The sequence below is a fragment of the Pinus tabuliformis genome, chromosome 4_2 (assembly GCF_031772625.1).
Source record: "Pinus tabuliformis cultivar Carrire ecotype Pingquan chromosome 4_2, CPIR1, whole genome shotgun sequence".
NCBI lineage: Eukaryota > Viridiplantae > Streptophyta > Pinopsida > Pinales > Pinaceae > Pinus > Pinus tabuliformis.
Window position 1 is genome coordinate 185222906 of NC_142304.1, and position 20169 is coordinate 185243074.

General features: G+C 44.8%; 1 protein-coding gene across 1 annotated transcript in view; it reads left to right on the plus strand.

Annotated features, from left to right (window-relative positions):
• LOC149168769 (protein PALE CRESS, chloroplastic-like) overlaps positions 1-20169 on the plus strand; it is a 269623-nt gene that overhangs the window by 206313 nt on the left and 43141 nt on the right. The window contains exon 6 of the mRNA XM_089428419.1: positions 1899-2078. Coding sequence (XP_089284545.1) covers positions 1899-2078 — 180 coding nt within the window. The remainder of the gene's footprint in view (positions 1-1898; positions 2079-20169) is intronic.

Genomic DNA, 20169 nt, shown 5'->3' on the forward strand with positions numbered 1-20169 from the left:
GCCGCAGTTCGTTAAGGTTGTTCAAGGTATGTTTTGGGCATAATTGGTGGGACAGAAGCTACAGCAATACAATTGGGACAGCAGCAATACAACTGGGACAGCAGTATGGTAAGCTAGGTGCAGCAATACCACATAGCAGCAGCATGGTAGATAGGACAGCAATTACATTGTGCAGCAATGGCACAATGGGACAGCAGGAACAAGAAGGTGCAGCAAGCACATGGTGGCAAGCATGGTGCTGCAAACGCATTGGGACAGCTAGGCTATGATGCTTGGTGGAGCATGGTAAATGGGACAACAAGGACATGATGCTTGGTGAAGCATGGTACATGGGACAGCAAGCAATTATGGTGCAACAATGAGATGCAGCATGATGGGCACGGTGAGGTACAGGATGAGGCAGCACTGGTGGGTGCAGCAAGATGATAAGGTACAGCAAGATGTTGCAGTACAGGAAGGTGCAACATAAGGCGTAGCAGTATGATAATGAGGTCCAACATAGTGATGATGGGTGCAACATGGTGCAGCACAGTGAGGTGCAGCATGATGACGAGGTGCAACACTATGATGGGTGATGAAGTCACCTGGGAGAATCAGTTGAAGCAGCGTGTCTTCAACTGAGTTTAGCTACCTCATGTATCATCTTCTTAGAGATGATCTATGCTCTTATTTAGATAAGTCAAAGTGTTGACTTCTGTTGTAAATGTACTATCTTTCTTTCTCTTTGTTGAACTATTGAAGAACATTTAAGAAGAATTGATAAAGGGTTTCCCCACATTGGGGTTTGTCCCTGGCTAGCGCCACATCTTGTGTCCTCTTGTCTTGGCTTGTCTTCTGTGATCTATGTTTATGTTCTATCTGCAATTTACTTTAATCTTGATGTGATTGCTAATCTGGAAAAGATATTGAGCTAACTGTAAAATTGAAATAAATTGTTCTAAGCATAGAACATACCTAAAATTAACAATTTGTTCATTGCACCTTAGAATAATGCACCAAAGAAATTGGTCATTCTTGTTTTTTATTTGATATTCTAGTTATCTAGACCCAAGAGATTCCTGGTTTTCAATTTTTTTTTTGTTTTCGTTTTTGTTTTTTTTCCTAAAATGCATCTTAGGCCTTATTTTCCAAAATTTCCTTAAATATATGTAGTAATCTTGCTGAACAGTCCTAGGGGAACTCTGTTGCAGCCTTGGGTTCAATGAGCATTGGATAAGCAGTGAGAATATGTTATGATCCCATTTCCCACTATATGCTTGCATTTCCTTGACATCATTTGCTTTTCTTTGAATGATCTTTTGGTGTCATCTGTTACATTATAGTCATATAGCTTTAGTTTTCTTTTGGTACTTGGTTGTTTCATTTAGATTTCTGTATTATCACATCATTTTTGCATTATAACCTTTCTTGATCCCTATTATGTTCCATTCTTACCTCTTTGCACTGAGAGGTGCATTTTGTAACATAGGTGAGATGTGTAACATAACGTTATTTTAATGCTGGCTTAAAAAAATAATACTTACACTCTATCACTTGTACAAGTCAGCCTAAAAGAAAAATAAAATAAAAGGGTCATGTTTGGTCATCTTGAAGGTTCATGATCAGCGGCAGCTAGGCTGCACTTTCATCCACTGCCTGAATGCTGAGCCCAAACACTCCCTTGGTGGCCATGATTATCAATTTGTTCTCCCTTTCCTCCTATTGGATTGGATCTTTTCAAGTTTTCCCAGTATTGTATGGATGATTTTTCAGTCTTTGTGTTCGTAGGTAGTATTCCTTCTATTCCTTACCAATTGATTTTTTGTATGGTGTCATAATGGTTGTAAGCTGGTCATTCTATTCTGTTTAAAACTTTAATGTAATGCTTGGTGTTCTTTCTGTTTCATCTTTTCTTGTAGACAGAAATGTTGAAGAGGAATTCAAGTCCAGCTATGCAGTTACTGAATGAGCTCTTGAACCTGCACGATGGGTCTAATGATCATGAGTGGTTACAACAATGTAGGACATGCATGTTGAATATCTTCCCACGTGAAGATCCTTTCACCATTTTTGTTCCTCCAGGAACCAATCCTTTTGAGGTATGAAAGTCCTCAATGATGGCATTTCTTCTTTGTGGGCATTTGCTTTTGCAAAGTCAATTTGTATGTATTGTTTTATCTTCCATTTACGAGCTATCTTAGATGGGTCACCATGACATGAATCAAGGTATTTTTGTGTGTCTGTCTGGTTACACCTCCACTAGTTTAGCTTCCGTAACTATTAAGTACTTATTCAAGGCACAGGAAGATTGAAAGAAGCTAACAATCCCTTTTCTAAGTGGAATTTTAAAGCCAAAACAATATGTTTGTTGGTTTCAAGGCAAGGTTTTTGTTATTGAATAATCCTGCTCTTCACAGTTCAGTCTAATATTCCTATGGCAGTTTCATTGCTTTTCAAGTATCTTCAGCAAGCTTCCTGTTTTGTTATTAACCAGCCAATAGCTGTCGTGTGTGCTTATTTTGTGTGATTACTGTGCAGAAAGAAACTGTCATATAATCTTTTATTTTGAAAGAAATTATCATATAATCTTTTATTTTGATTGGTTTCAAGCAAGGTTTTGTTATTGGATCATCCTGTCCTTCACAGTTTATGCCTACTTTTCGTATGGCAGTTTCATTGTTTTTCAAGTATCTTCATCTTGTTTCTTTTTATGTTATTAATCACGTAATAGCTTTCATATGTTTTTAGTTTGTGTGATTGGAATGCAAACAACTCTTATCATATAAACTTTTCTCACCTCTTTTTCACAAATAATGTCCATCTTCAATTCGCATGCCCCATGTATGCAGCTGAAGGAATTGATCTTGATCCCAAATAACTAATTTTCCTTTTTCAAGGGGCGGGAGAGGATGTTTTATCAATATCAGGTAGCTATATAGCTCTAATTTCATCATGGTGAAGTGCTTTGCAGAGTTCATGCACTCGATTTTAACTATAGTTGTTGGTGAGTTGTGGGCTTTTTGGAGGCAAGTGGAATGGGAGAAGGAAATAATGATTCAGAAGCTTGTTTTAGATGAAGACTGGTGGAGCAAGATTGAATTTGTTACTAGCTTTCCAAAATCTTTAGTTGCTTTGGTTCAGAAAGATGACACATATAGGCCTTGTTTGGGAGAGGCGTATGAGGATATGGACACCATGATTGAGAACATGATCGAGATAATAACAAAGAAGAATGAAAACATAAAATGTCAACAAAAAACACTTTTGGGCATATGAGTGTGGTAGTCATTGACAAGTGGGATAAGTTCAACTTCACATTACGTGATCGAGATAATAACAAAGAAGAATGAAAACAAAAAATGTCAACAAAAAACATTATTTGGCATATGAGTGTGGTAGTCATTGACAAGTGGGATAAGTTCAACTTCACATTACATATTTTGGCACTTTCATTGAATCCAAAATATTATGATTGAACAAAATAGATCTACATGGTTACTATATGTATTGTGACCTTATTGATGCTCGAGCTCAGGGTAGAATAGATTGTGACCTAGAATAGTCACGATTGACACAAAATCTAGCAAGCATAATGCAAAGCCCCACTAGGAGGAACCACCCTTATGGGAACAAGAGAAAGGGTTGCTAGTGGCCACTATCACATCAACAACCTTTTTCCTACTCTTTAGTGGTATTTAACCACAAAGGAGGCTTCCCTAAAATCACCTAAAGGATAATCAACTACAATGGCTCAAGGTGATGGATAATGTCATGTCCCTTCCTAAATTAATTTGGAACAACACTAATTATTGCATTTTGGGGCCAATTTTGGAGATAGTGGGGCCCATTCAATTTTTATTCGGAGATTAGACTTAGGAGAAGTTATTTTGTTGTGGTTAAATTACACATGGGGGCCACCCACAATAGGGAAATACACACTCCCTAGTTCGGTTTGCATGGAGGTGGTTAATTGAAGGTCCATGATGGAGGTAAGATTGGAGGGAAAATTGCTCCACGAAATCTATATAAGGAAGACAACTCTCCTCATTTCATTCATCTTTTGGCATATCGATTTCTCTTTGGTTGCTCGAGTTGCTTAGCCAAGTCACTTGTTGTTCAGCACGAGTTCTTCAAGCGAAGAGCTCACCCTTTCTTCGGGGGACTTCGAGTGCCACCCTAGGAAGGTTTTTCTTCATTCTTCCAGAGGAGGGATTTCGTTGTGATTTCTAGTAGTTGCATTCATCTTCTGGTGGTGTGTATTACTGGAGGACACAATGAAGAGGAGGCCGAGTTTGCTTGTGGTGGCTTGTCGTGGAGTTTGGTTGGGAGATTTTCTAGAGAGGAGGCCTAGGAGATTTGTTGTCATCTTGGAGAGTTTGGGAGCTGGAGGAGAGTGCTTCTTTGCAGTGTGATTTTCGCACTTCTTGGGCCAGCGCAGAGGCAACACTTGGTGCACACGTGGGAGGTAGAGTATCAGTCTTTGAGGCTGAACTTGGCCGACGAAGTTAAGGGAAGAATTTGTGGAGAAAATTGCTTCATTTTCAGAGCTTGGGAGGGGGATTTTGTTGGCGTCCCTTGCAGACTGTATTCTTGAGCAGTTTGGAGGGCGTGGGGCATATTGGAGGTCGATTTTGGAAGGTCAAAATCTGGCCAAACCATTTCCGAGTTTTTCTGGGTTTTGTGAGAGGAGTCTGCGGTTAAAATTTCATAATTTTTCGAGTGATATTCGGGTATGAAATCCACATTCTTAGAACAGGGCGAATTGCGAGTCGCTGGGAATTTGCACCATTTTATGGGTTCGACTTTGGCTTGGAGATAGGCCAAACCCTTTTTGGGTTTTTCTAGGTTTTTGACAAGGACCTCAGAAATAAATTTGCAGAATTTTCTGAGCACTGGTGGTGGGGTTTTCAGCCATATCTTTGCAGCAGACAGTGCATATTTGTTGGGGCAGTGCGGAGTAGCAGTTGGACAGTTTCTGGGTTATCATTGCTTCACCTGGGCATTTCTCTGCTTGCCAAAAAAAGCAAGCCCAGGTGTATTCCTTCCATATATTTGTACTCTTGCACCAGTTATAATAAAATGGCTCAGTTGCTTCCATATTTCTGATTGTTTTGGGTGTTTACTAAATTGTTTAAAATTTTTAGTGGTGTAAATTTGCTATTTGCTTGCATATCATTGTTTTTGTATTTTGGAACATTACAGTGGTATCAGAGCATGATCTTGGCCCAGCTGTGGATAACCAGTAAGATCATGGGAGATTTGGGCATGTATGTATAGTGACGGATTACACCATACACCACCCATGGCTCAAGGGAGATTCAGTATGCAGGAATTCTAGAGTGGAATCTGCTAGAATGATGAGAGGTTGGCTCAGTTGAGGAAGCTGTCAAACCAAATCCATCCTTGTCCTTACAGCAGAGACACTAGAGGTGCACAAGCCATGGGAGTACAACCATCTACACCATGTGGGGAAAGCCGACAGAATCTAGGCACCAGATCTCTTGAAAAGGAGCAGGAAGGACAAAGACAATTAGAGGGTGAGACCAGGGGGTGCTTTTGCTGGTGGAGACTTGGCTTTAGATATTAGGAGCCTGAGGAGGAGGCTGAGCATGATGTTGAGAGCCCACAAGATGGTGAGGAGCACATCGATCTACCTGGTGTGGCGCAGGAGTCACCATTATTTGAGACGTCTTTGATAGCCCCAGTTGGCACCTTGGTGGTGAGGATAGAGCCTACACACATAGATCCATCTGTTGAGGAGGAGCAACCCATGGATGAGATGCCAATAGTTGTTGAGGTATCCAGAGTTGTGATTGCATCTGCAGGTGATAGATATCCATGGCAATTTAATTAGTTCCGGGCCGACCTTCTAGCATTGGGAGAGAAGGTCACCACTGTACGAGAGGCCATTCTACAGCAAAATGAGGAGCTAGAGGGCATGTGAGTGGTTTGTGCCGAGTCAACGACCAAACTGACTTGCATTAGGGAACAGTTGGATTCCCTAATGGTACCACTAGAGTGTACTTTAGAGCATCAGAGTGTGAAAATTCCTCAACCAAAATTCCTACTATAGCTATTGATGATATTACTCCTATTTGTTAAATTCCTTTAAACAAATTACTTGTAGTTTCCTACGGAGGAAAATATCGTAATACATATATTGCAGTCTTCACTTAATTAAATATTACGCAGAAACGAGAGACTGAGCAAGAAAGAAAATACAACACAATTGACACCGTTATTTTTGGACAAATGTCCCAAGAAAAACCCATTGCAGGAAAACCAGTGCAGCAGATCTTAGGGTTTATATTATTAAGCAGTAGAAAATTCTGAATACCTCTCGGGTTATTCAGTTACATAGAGAAATACTGGCAGAAAGATTTGTGAGATTACTTTACACAATCACTAAGAAAACCTCGGCTAATCCAGACACTAGATGAAGTGTCTCTGGAAGACCCTACGCTGCCTTTGCGCAGTCCTCACGCAGTCCCTTCGTCAACCTTTATAGGCAGTGCGTCACCCAGCCCACTGATTGATTTGCTGCCTAGAGTCTCTGCTCTCAGCCTCTCGGTCTCACACCATGGCTCCCGGCTTCTGAAATTGACTTTGCCTAGCAAAACCTCAGACTCTCTCTCACCCTCTGCGCTGCCTCTACATGGCCCTTCGTGGACCTACGTCAGCCTCTACGTGAGAGTTGCTGGATCACTCTCTGTCTCTCTCTACTGATGTAATATTCCTAACCCAAAATATTCCTCAAATCCCAGCAAAAACTCCAACCAATATATGCAAATGATATAATAACCCAGAAGTGATAAAATAACAGTGGAACAACATATAATAATGTAAACCAGAAATGTAAGCAGATACACAAGAAATGCAGCGAGAAATGCTAAGCCATTTTATTATACTAAGTAATATAATGAGTACAAGAGGTGATTAGACAGATGGCATCTCGACTTGCACAAGGCAAGTGAAGAAATACCCTTAGAATGACAATAATGGCCTCTCTGCGTGGATGCTGTTGCTACTACTAGGAAACAAATGATGATTTGGGGCTGCTCCCCTCCTCGGAAAAATTTGAAACTCTGGATTTAGGCTCTACTCAAGAAACCCAGAAAAACCCAGAAAGCTTTCCTGGAATGGCCGACCCCCAAAAAACACCCCCTTAGGGTTCTGTGCAGTTCCTCAATGTCCTGCGCTGCCACTGAAGAAAACCCCTCTAAACTCTGCCTGAAACCCTGCCAAAAATCCTCCAATGAGACAAGAGCTGGGACCCTGCTCAATGTCCCAGCATAAATCCACCTACAAACCCCAATCCAGCACTACAACCAAAAAGAACTGCGTCCCTCTCCAAGTACTGCGCAGTCCTCCACAAATGCTGATGAAACTGTTGCTAAAACGCTGATAAAGTTACTGCTGAAATACTGATGGAAATACCTTGCCCGAGTAGGCACTCGAAGTCCCTCGGGGCTAAGGGTGAGATCTCCGAATGGAGACACTCAACGCACTAAACAATGTTGTAGACTAGCTAAACAACCAGTGTGCTCAGAAGTCGAAACAACTAGCTCAAAATGCACCTAACTGAATGATCCAAAATGAGGGGGCCCCTCTCTATTTTATAGCCTCTGCCTCTCACAATCCCTAGGCTCACCTCCTCCTGCGTGCTTCTCCTCTTGCCACGTGTTCTTCCCTCCTATGTAGTCTCTCCATGTGGCTACGTGGGCTCCATTTCTGCATCCCCCTTTGGCCCCCTTGGCTCCCCTTTAAGTCACAACGTTGTGCTACCTAGGAAGTGACTTTTTATTCTAAAGTGAGTTATGTCCCCCTTCCTCACTTTTTATTTACAAATAACTATAGCAAGCAAAAATTGAACAAAATCAAATATTCCAATTAGCCATAGCTAATTAGGAATATCGCAGTCTCCCCCGGCAAAATGTTGCTTGTCGTCAAGCAACTGAAGTGATGGATGTTGCAAGATCCTCTCACTCTCCCAAGTGGCATCCTCATCCGTCAAATTCTTCCACCTCACCAAGAATTCCCGAACCGTCTTGCTCCGCAGCTGCCTCTCCCTAGTATCAATGATAGCCTCTGGCTGCAATACCAAATGCCCCTCGTCATCCATGGGTGGTAGCTCATCTATCACTGTCACCTGCTACCCCAATGCCTTTTTTAGGCATGATACATGAAAAACGTTATGAATCTTGCTGCCTTGGGGCAGCTTTAGCTCATATGTAACCTGTCCAACCATGCGTATCACCCTGTACGACCCATAAAAGCAGGGCTTGAGCTTCTCAGCCCCCTTCTGCTTTAGTGATGACTGTCAGTATGGCTGTAATTGTAGGTAGACCATGTCCCCTACCTCAAACTGTCTCTCCACCCGACCCCTGTTGGCATATAGCTTCTGTTGATTCTGTGCCGTAGCCATGTTATCCTTGAGAGCTTGGAGAATATCCTGACTCTCTTGGATCCAAATCTTGGCTCTGGGGGCCTTGCTATCACTAAACATCACGTCAGCAAAAGATAAGGGATGATACCCATATAAGGCATAGAATGGTGACATACCAATGGACATGTGATGTGAAGTATTGTAGCAGTACTCCCCTAGATGTAGCCACCTCAACCATGCTCGCTGTTGCCCACTGACATAGTTACGCAAGTAGCCCTCTAGCCACTTGTTAACTATCTCTGTCTGCCCATTCGTCTGTGGGTGATAACTGGTACTTGGTGTCAACTCTGTCCCCACCAACCGGAAAAGCTCCTGCCAAAACCCGCCCATGAAACGACTATCCCTATCACTGACGATGGTCTTAGGAAGACCATGTAGCCTGAAGATCTCTCTGAAGAAAAGCTTGGCCACCTTTGCTGCTGTATAATGCGCGGATATGGCAAAGAAATGTGCGTACTTTGTCAGCCGATCAACGATGACAAAGATACAATCCTTGCCCTGTACCATGGGCAACCCTGTGATGAAGTCCATCGAAATACTCTCCCGTTTCCCCTCCGGAATGGGAAGAGGCTGCAATAATCCCGCGAGATGGCTCATCTCCCCCTTTTTCCTCTGGCAAACATCACACTCCCTGACATGCTGGAATATGTCCTCCTTGAGGCCCTTCCATGAGAACCTCTCTCTGATGACCCTGTAGGTTTTGGTAAACCCCTGATGGCCTGCCAATGGTGAGTCATGTGATGCCTGGAGTATCTTCTTCTTGAGCTGTGACCCCTCAGTCAAGAAGATCCGATCCCTGTAATAGATGATCTCATCGATCACCCTGTCCCTGTCATTTGCCACCTGTCCGTCCAGAATCTCACATGCAAACCTGTCCTTGGAGTACTCTACTAAGAGTCAAGCCCTCCAGTCTGTATCCAAGCTCATAAGAGACAACGTGGCTGGTCTACGTGAAAGGGCATCTGCTACCACGTTGTTCTTACCCTTGACATATTCAATGTCAAAGTCATATGCTTGGATCTTGCTGATCCACTTCTGCTGCCTCTGACGTAGCTGCTTCTGCTCCAAAAAGAACTTGAGGCTGTTGTGATCAATCCTTACCCTGAACCTGTTATCCACCAGATACTGCCGGTACTTAGCCAATGCTTGCATGATGGCCAACATCTCCTTGTCGTATATAGAATACAACCTCTCGTGCGGAAGGAGTTTCCGACCCTCGAAGGCTATAGGGTGGCCTCCCTGCATCAATACTGCACCGATCCCCTCTCCCGATGCATCACACTCCAAAACAAAAGGCTGCGTAAAATCTGGCAACGCAAGCACTGGGCAGCTGCTTATAACCTCCTTGAGCCTGTCAAAGGCTCGCTGTGCTGTATCTGACCAACTTAATGCCCCCTTCCTTGTCAAATCTGTTAGGGGTGCAGCAAGCTGCGAGAAACCTTTGACGAACTTCGGGTAGTACGTGCAAATGCCAATGAATCCTCGAAGTTCCGTCACATTTCTCGGCTCCAGCCATTCTATGATGGCCCTGATCTTCTCCTTGTGGACCCTTACTCCGTCCACCCCTATGATGTGTCCCAGATACAACATCTCTCTCAACCCAAACTCACACTTGGAGAGTTTGGCATAGAACTGCTGCTCTTGTAAGATACGCAATACTGTCTCAATGTGCTGGAGATGCTCCTCCTTAGTCCTGCTATAAATGAGAATGTCATCAAAGAATACCAACACAGACTTCCTCAAGTGACTACGGAAGATGTGATTCATGCAGGACTGAAATGTAGCTGGGGCGTTGGTTAGCCCAAAAGGCATTACCAAGAACTCAAAGTGCCCATAGTGACACCTGAAGGCGGTCTTGGGAATGTCTTGCTCCCTCACGCGAATCTGATGGTACCCAGATCTCAAATCAATCTTTGAGAAGAAACGTGTCCCTATCAACTCGTCCATCAACTCATCGATCCTGGGTATGGGGTACCTGTTCTTCAGGGTCTTCTTGTTCAGAGCCCTGTAGTCAATACACATCCTCAATGTACCGTCCTTCTTCTTCACCAACACCACAGAAGAAGCAAAAGGACTCGTGCTCGGTCGGATATGCCCAAGAGCTAGCAACTCCTAGATAGCCCGCTCAATCTCATCCTCATAGGCCTTGGGGTGCCTATAGGGGATGGTGATCATGGCCTGTATGCCCTGCTCAAGCTCGATGGTGTGCTCAAACCCCCGATTCGGCGGCTGTCCTGGTGGAATCTCCCCAAACACTATGGCATACCGATCAAGTATAGACTGTATCTCTGGATGTAGCGCCTGCCCTGAAGTCCCTGCCTCTGATGCACGCAACTCCATTGCCCACTCTATGTCCCCCTTTCGGAAGACTACCTCCATTCGATGAGCCGAAACAGTCTGAGGCGGATATGTGTGCTGTCCCCGTATCTTCTCATGCCTCCCTGTCTTCTCATCATCCCACTCAATCTCCAGGGTCTTCCAGTCTGTTGTGACCTTCCCTAGAGTGATAAGCCACTGAACACCCAGTATCATGATGGTGTTCGGAATATCGACCACGAAAAAGTGGTCAGTCAACGTGTAGGTGCCCATTTGTATAACTCTCCGCTCAACCATCTGGGCATCGATGAAGTTGTGGGTCGCCCCACTGTCCACCAAAACTGATACTCGCCGGCCACGTACTGTCCCTCGTACACGTAGTGTCAGATATTTGGGTACTCCTCGCAATGCTGCAAGGGCCCCTCCGGTGGGTGCAAATGATGCACCTCCTGCTGCTGGTGGTGGAGGTGGTAAAGGTCCCTGTATGGTATGGCTATCTCCCGCCTCCCCATCATCCTCGTCATCCTCTTCTCCACTGCTCTCGGAGAAGACCTCAATAAAATGTGCTTTACCAGCAGCACATCTATGTCTCGGTGTCCACGGCTTCTGAGATGTGAAGCACAACCGCTTATTCTTCAGCTCCCTCCTGGCATCATTATCAAGCTGTACTCGTCCTGGATTCGCCTTTGGAGGTGGAATCCTCACGTCCTTCCCCTTAGACTGGAAATTCTATCTCTGGGGGTAAGGTGTTCGGGTCCTGGGTAAGACATCCTGTAAGTCCCGGGTCTTGTTGATAGCGTCTTGGAGTGTGGTTGGTCTATTGGATAGGACTAGACCCCGAAGTGGCTCTGCTAACCCCTCAACATACATATAGACCCTCCGTGCCGTGGATAGGTCTGGCACCATCATGGAGACCCTCAAGAAATCTGCATTGTAGGTCTCTGGGCTCCCTGTCTGTTTGAGCCTCTTCAGCTCAACGAAATGCTGCTCTGGATCCCTCCGATCAAATCGCTCCATCAGTCTCCTGGTAAACTCAGCATATGTCGTCACTGTGGAGTGCCCTAGTGTACCCATCCCATGAAACCACCAATCCCGGGCCTCGCCATCCAAATGCAATGTTGCCACCTTGATGGCCTCTACCTCCGACATCTGGTTAAGCTGGATATAAATGTCCAGCTTCTCCACCCAAGACTTTGCCGAACTGTTTGATGAGCCATCAAACGTAGGCAAGTGGAATCTACTCACTGCACGGTGGTTGTCGCCATCATGGTAATGCCGGTACCCTCTGTGATGGTCGCAGGGTCTGCTATCCCGCTGGAGCTGAACAAAATCTCTGAATGAGAGGGCTTCCGTGAACTCCTACCCATAGGCCTGGTACTTTGCAAAATAATCACCCATATGTCCAGGCTCTGCCTCCTACTGGGCTACGGCCCCCGTGTCTGTTCCTAAGAAAGTGGGCATGGTAGAGCGTGTAAGGGCATGTGAAGCCACCTGCTGTGCAGTATCATGCTGCTCTGGCAAGTGATGGGATGCACCTGATCCCTCACCAATCTGAAAAACTCGTGGTTTCTCACGCTGTCTGGCCTCAACTGCTGTGGATCTCTGCCCCATCACCTCAATCCGCCTCGACAAATCCTGCACTGATTTGAGAAGCATATCCGCAAATCTCTTCCCTCCTCGTCGGCATCTGTTTTGCGTCCACTACTGGCTCTCTCTATTCTACATCTACCACAGGCTCCACCTGTTCTGCGTCCACCACAGGAACACAGTCTCCCTCCCTGTAGGTATTCTCCAACCTACGTCCAGTGCCTTTGTACCTCCTACCTTTGTAACAAATGTAGGGTTTTTCCCCTGGTGTCATAGATTGTTAGCTCCACAGGCTAAGCCAGATCTATGCTCTGATACCATTTTAATATTCCTAACCTAGAATATTCCTCAAATCCCAGCAAAAACTCCAACCAATATATGCAAATGATATAATAACCCAGAAGTGATAAAATAACAGTGGAACAACATATAATAATGTGAACCAGAAATGTAAGCAGATACACAAGAAATGTAGCGAGAAATGCTAAGCCATTTTATTATACTAAGTAATATAATGAGTACAAGAGGTGATTAGACAGATGGCACCTCGACTTGCACAAGGCAAGTGAAGAAATACCTTCAGAATGACAAGAATGGCCTCTCTGCGTGGATGCTGTTACTGTTGCTAGGAAACAAATGATGATTTGGGGTTGCTCCTCTCCTCGGAAAAATATGAAACTCTGGATTCGGGCTCTACTCAAGAAACCCAGAAAAACCCTGAAAGCTTTCCTGGAATGGCCGACCCTCGAAAAACACACCCTTGGGGTTCTACGCAGTTCCTCAATGTCCTGCGCTGCAATTGAAGAAAACCCCTCTAAACTCTGCCTGAAACCCTGCCAAAAATCCTCCAATGAGACAAGAGCTGGACCCCTGCTCAATCTCCCAGCATAAATCCACCTACAAACCCCAATCTAGCACTACAACCAAAAAGAACTGCGTCCCTCTCCAAGTACTACGCAGTCCTCCACAAACGCTGATGAAACTGCTGCTGAAATGCTGATAAAACTACTACTGAAATACCGATGGAAATACCTTGCCCAAGCAGGCACTCGAAGTCCACAAACGCTGATGAAATTGCTGTTGACATGCTGATAAAACTACTACTGAAATACCGATGGAAATACCTTGCCCAAGCAGGCACTCGAAGTCCTCTGGGGCTAAGGGTGAGATCTCCGAACGGAGACACTCAATGCACTAAACAATGCTGTAGACTAGCTAAACAGCCAGCGTGTTCAGAAGTCGAAACAACTAGCTCAAAATGCACCTAACTAAATGATCCAAAATGAGTGGGCTCCTCTCTATTTTATAGCCTCTGCCTTTCACAATCCCTAGGCTCACCTCCTCCTATGTGCTTCTCCTCTTGCCACGTGTTCTTCCCTCCTGCGCAATCTCTCCATGTGTCTGTATGGGCTCCATTTCTGCGTCCCCCTTTGGCCCCTTTGGCTTCCCTTTAAGTCACAACGTTGTGCTACCTAGGAAGTGACTTTTTATTCTAAAATGAGTTATGTCCCCCTTCCTCACTTTTTATTTACAAATAACTATAGAAGGCAAAAATTGAACAAAATCGAATATTACAATTAACCATAACTAATTAGGAATATCGCAACTGATGATTCTTCGGCTGAGAAAATCTCTCTCTCTCCAGATGTTATCCCTACCCCTCAACTGCAAGAAATATACTCGATCAAAATTTCCTCCTGAGAACTTCTCACTTCAGAAATTCGATCTCTTGATCTCCCGAGGTGTTTTCCAAATGACCCTCAAGCCCCTTTTTATATCTTCCTGTTGGACAACCAACAACCTAGATTAACTCCTAATCAAAGGCTTATATCATTTTGGCTTTATCTGTCTTCTTCTAGAAGTTACACCCACAATTAGATTAATACCCATTAATATTTTAATTTTTCGAAGTTTAGACTTAGGAACTCCATTAAAAATATTAATTGTTTTAATAAAATTGTCTCTGGGTGGAATTTCCCAAAACACTTACTAGGTTCTTTGGAATGCATGTGCCCGAGCCTCCCTGCAAAATTTGAGGCCTAGAGCACATCCAATGCTACCCCAAATCAAAACTCCTTGTTAGCGAGGAATGTACTCTAACAATATATTGCTGCTGCATACTACTCTGACTCTGAAGCATCGTCTTCTGCGTTGTTGATGTTTGACATGTTGCCCACCAACTATTGCGTTGTTGTTGTAACTGTATTGTTGCCTTTGACATTGCCATTGTCAAACTCAATGCTACATCTGTAGTGCAACTCCCTCTCAAGTGTTGCATCTATATTGTTGTTAGCAGTACCATGTTGAAGTTTCTAAGTCTAACAGTTAGAAACCTTCCATGCACTTTACTGATTTATTCCTACCTACTTGTTCTATTACTTAACAAGTTATTTATCATGTAAACACTGAAAATAAATACAAGTGCATGCTCAACATATTACAGGTCATCAACTAAAGGAAACATAAACAAGCACACAAATGACACTGTTATTTTTGGACCAATGTCCTCGGAAAAACCTAATGCGGGAAAACCTATGCAACTATTTGAGGGTTTTAATATTAAGCAACTCTTTTCTGAGCACACTGGGTGCCAAACTGGCTAACCCAACAGAAACAAAAAAATCTGGCAATAATACCTCTCTTCGGAAACAGGTATTCGAAAAACTTGTCCCACGAAACCCTTTCCAACAACTCTGAAGCACTGCGCTGGGCCTTCTGGCCTCTGTGTCAGCCTTAGAACCCTCTGCGTCAGCCTGAAACCCCTCTGCATTAGCCTACTGAGGCTCTGCGTAGCCTCCCTGGCTCTCTGCATCACTCCTGCAGCCTTTGCGTGGATGACGTAGGCCCTTCTGGATCTGTGCAGTCTCTGTTGCCTCTGCGTGGCTCCCTCTGGCTCTACATCTGCCTCTCTCTGCTTTTGCATTGGTCTCTCGGCACTGTCTCGACCACTCTGCCTGCTACTCACTGCCCCTCGCTGCAACTGATCACTAATTCTATCTCTCTTAGCAAACCCCGCTCTAGAGAATAGAATGACTAATCACTCTGGTGTATTCTCCAAGTGACCCTCAAGCCTCCTCTTATACTTTTCTAATTGACATATCAACGACCAAGATTAAGTCCCTAATCAACGGCTAAGATTAGATATGGCTTGATCCCTGACTTTTGAACCATTCTAACACAGTTTTATATTAATTCACATAAATATTTTATTTTCCCTAAGTTTAGACTTAGGGACTCCATTAAAAATATTAATTATTTTAATATCTCCCAAACTGTTTAGAATCTGCCCAGGCCCCAAACCCTTTCTGGGTATTGGAGATCTCATGTGCGCTAACCTATCCACCAAATTTCATGGCTAGAGCACATCCGATGCTACCCCAAATCAACACTACCTCTTAGCGAGGATTGTGCTCTAGCAATACTCCTTACTGAGTATCACCCTGATCATCTGGCATCGGTCACTGTGATAATGCTAGGCCTGCTACCCATCATCCTCTGCACTGCTGCATCCTGTACTGCTGCCCATAGCTCTGCCACTGCCATTGCTGCATCTGTACGACAACTTCGTCTGCATCCGTGCTATTGCCCATGGCTCTACCACTGCCACTGCTGCATTTGCACTGCATCTCCTCTCATCATGTTGCATCGTGTTGCTCATAGGACTACCACTGCTAACTGCTACACTGCAACTCAGTTACTGAGAAGTAAGTAACTGATCTCCCAAATCTGACCTCTCTGTTAGGCTAGAGTACTCTTGATGCTGAAGCTCCCTCTGTCGCTGACAAATGCTCCCACTTTGACCTCTGCACTACTGCGAAAACTCCCTGCATCTCGCACCATTGCACACCTCTCTGTGCCATCCTGCACTGGTGCAAGACTCCTGTGCCTCTCGCAATGTTGCGGCCTGCTAGTCTTGTGCCTTCCTGGGAATCCTGCACTGTAGCACTCTCTGTCGCTTCATCCGCATCTGTCTCTACCTGCATCGCCAGTACTGCTACTCTTCGAGGCTCTCGTAGCAAGGTCTAATGCAAGAGGCTAGGTACCTCGAGGATCTTAACCCTCACGCCTGGAGTCCGCCTGACTACAAAGTTGGATGCCTCATCCAGCCTGTCCTGATCCCTCAGCCCATTCATAGCCATCTCTCTACTCTTCTTGTTGACTCCTCCAAGTCTCTCTACTTCTCGCCTGGAAGTTCTTTGTTCGACTCCTGCTAAGTCTACTTCCCGTCTAGAAGTTCTCTCTTCGACTCGGCTAAGTCTACTTCTCGTATGGAAGTTCTCTGTTCGACTCCCACTGACTCTACTTCCCGTCTGGAAGTTCTCTGTTCGACTCCTACTGAGTCTACTTCTCGTCTGGAAGTTCTCTGTTCGACTCCTGCTGAGTCTACTCGTCGTCTAAAGTTCTCTGTTCGACTCCTGCGGAGTCTCTCTGCTTCCCCTCTAGAAGTTCTTGGTTCGACTCTTGCTGAGTCTCTCCACATCCCATCTGGAAGTTCTTGGTTCGACTCCTACTGAGTCTATCCACTTCTCGTCTAGAAGTTCTCTTCTGGACTCCTTCTGAGTCATGATTTCCCTCCTGGAAATCCTTCTGCCGATGTCGAGATGCCCCCTACTCTGATCGTCTGTGCAACTGCACCACTGATCTGAATTTCTTGGCTAGAAACCCTCGGTAGCAACTCCCTCCTTCTTGGCCTTGCCGTGTTAGGTACTATTTTGACTATAGTACCCCACCAGCTCCACTCTGCAACTTACCCACAACCTCCTAAACCCCAACAACCTGAAGGTGAAAGCTCCTAGGCTCTGCGCAATCCTGACACCGACAAACTAGCTCCCTCAGCCAACTGCGTCAGCCCTCCTGGCCTCTGCGTGAGCCTGTCTTTGCCTCCTTCAGCCTCTGTGCAACCTCTTCTTGGCTCGAACTTAATGACACAGTCACTGTGTCACCCTTTCCTTGCCGCTTTGCTGCTAGGAACAACTTTTGTCACTTGGGAGAACTGTTTTCTGTTGTTGCTGCATTGCTCTACTGATGTACTCAGTTCTCTTGTGATCTGCAACCACGCTTTGATACCATGTTGAAGTTTCTAAGTCTAACAATTAGAAACCCTCCATGCACTTTACTGATATTATTCCTACCTACTTGTTCTGTTACTTAACAAGTTATTTACCATGTAACACTGAAAAAAATACAAGTGCATGCTCAACATATTACAAATCATCAACTGAAGGAAACAGAAACAAGCACACAAATGACATCGTTATTTTTGGACCAATGTCCCCGGAAAAAACCCAATGTGGGAAAATCGGTGCAGCTATTTGAGGGTTTTAATATTAAGCAGCTCCTTTCTGAGTACACTGGGTGCCAAACTGGCTAACCCAACAGAGAAAAAAATCTGGCAGCAATACCTCTCTTCTAAAACAGGTATTCGAAAACCCTGTCCCACGAAACACTCTCCAGCAACTCTGAAGCACTGCGCTGGCCCTTTTGGCCTCTGCATCAGCCTTCGAACCCTCTGCGTTAGCCTAAAACCCCTCTACGTTAGCCTATTGAGGCTCTGCGCAACCTCTCTGGCTCTTTGTGTCACTCCTGCAGCCTCTACGTGGATGACGTAGGCCCTTTTGGCTCAGCATAGTCTCTATTGTCTCTGCTTGGCTCCCTCTGGCTCTGCGTCTGCCTCTCTGCTTCTACACTGGTCTCTCGGCACTGTCTCTACCTCTTTGCTTGCTACTCACTGCCCCTCGCTGCAATTGATCACTAATTCTATCTCTTAACAAACCTTGCTCTAGAGAATAGAATGACTGATCACTCTGGCGTATTCTCCAAGTGACCCTCAAGCCTCCTCTTATACTTTTCTCGTTGACATATCAATGGCCGAGATTAAGTCCCTAATCAATGGCTAAGATTAGATTTGGCTTGATCCATGACTTTTGGACCATTCTGACACAATTTTATATTAATTCACATTAATATTTTATTTTCCCTAAGTTTAGACTTAGGGACTTCATTAAAATTATTAATTATGTTAATATCTCCCAAACTATTTAGAATCTACCCAAACCCTTTCTGAGTATTGGAGATCTCATGTGCCCTAACCTCTTCACCAAATTTTGTGGCTAGAGCACATCCGATGCTTCCCCAAATCAACATGCCACTGCCAACTACCACTACATTGCAATCTGTTGCTGATAGCAATAGAAAAACATCCAAAATTACTGAACTAACTGTGTTCAGTATGATACCACGTGAATACTGGATCCTGACTATTGCTAGTCTTTGCACTGATCCTCTAAATATACTGCACTGTTGTTGACCTCTACTCTGTGTCGTATGCACTGCTGTCAACTCTACTCTGTGCTGCTCAAACTCTGACGCTCCTAGCCACTGCAACTATCTCTTTGACACTCCTCGGCACCATCCAGCACTAGTCCATCCTACTACTCCTAATCTGGGCTCCCGTAGCAAGGTATTGATCCGAGAGGTGGATTCCTCAAGGATCCTGACCATCTGTAGCTTCGTCGAACTACAACTCCAAATTAGCCCACCTCCCTCCTGGAGGTATCTCGGTTGTCATGGTGAACTCCTCCTCTTTGATCTCTGCGACTGCAATCTTAGGATCATGCTTCTTATCCTTGTTCTTTTTCTTCGAAGGACATTGGGATGCATAGTGGCCCATCTCGCCACATCTTAAAAACTTCACCTTCGATACATCCTTCTTACGTCTCTGCTGCTCCTGTTGTCCCTTCGATGCAAGGGCTGCATTATCCTCCTCCTTGGGCTTTGACCCACTGCTGTTGCTGCTTTCGTCAAGTTTGACCTTGACCAAGTCTCTCCTCAGCTCCTCTTGTTTTAAAGTTGCCCACATCTCATCCCAATTAGGCAATGCTGCTTTGCCTAGGATACTCTGGACAAAGACTTGCCACTCATCTGAGACAGAATTGAGGGCTAGTCTAACTAACTCTGAATCCTGAGGTGTATGCCCCGCAGCAGACAACTCATCACGGATTTCCTTTAGCTTCATGAGGAATGGATCCACATGCTCTCCCTTCTGCATCTGAGCAGATCTCAGCTTCTGCTCCAAGTACATCTTCTACTGCTCGGAAGATCCCTAATATAACCTGGTCAAGGCATCCCACACCTCCTTAGTAGTTGCTTTGCTAGGAATGTGATACACCACATGATCCTTGACTCCATCCATTATCATCCTCTTGGCCTTCGCCATCTCAACTTTGTACTTCTTTAGTGGATCTATATCCGTGGGTTCAACCACCACGTTGTCTACATACGTCTTGAGGGCATGCTCATCTAGAAGGAAAGACATTCTAGCCTTCCAGATGACGTGGTTAGATGCTACGTCCAACCTGTCTTGATTCGTCAAGCCATTGGTTTCCATATCTGCCAAAAATGTCGAAAATCCCCTCTGCTTCTCACTGTTGTTGATCAACAAGTGATAAAACAGACTTCTCGGTGGAATTATGCTGAGGAAAAGTTCCCTCATGGTGCTTCTCTTCTCTCTTCTGACGTTTTTTAGCTCAGTAAACGGCCTGCTGAAAATCTGTGTCCCACCAGCTCTCTCACAATGAGGCTTCAGCGTTGCTCCCTCTGCCCCTGCAAAAATTCGAACTGGACGTCCTTCTCTCTGTCGACTCACTCGGAGAGAGACTGCCTCGAAAATCTACACTCCTGGATAGGAACTGTTTCAGCCCTCTGGGGGTTTTGAATTGCTGCCTCTTGCAACTTTTTCGAACTCCCTTCTTCTGCTTAGCGCTGGATCTACTGGCTCTGCTCTTCTTGCTTCACTTGCACCTCTGGTACGATGTGAAAATTCCTCAACCAAAATTCCTACT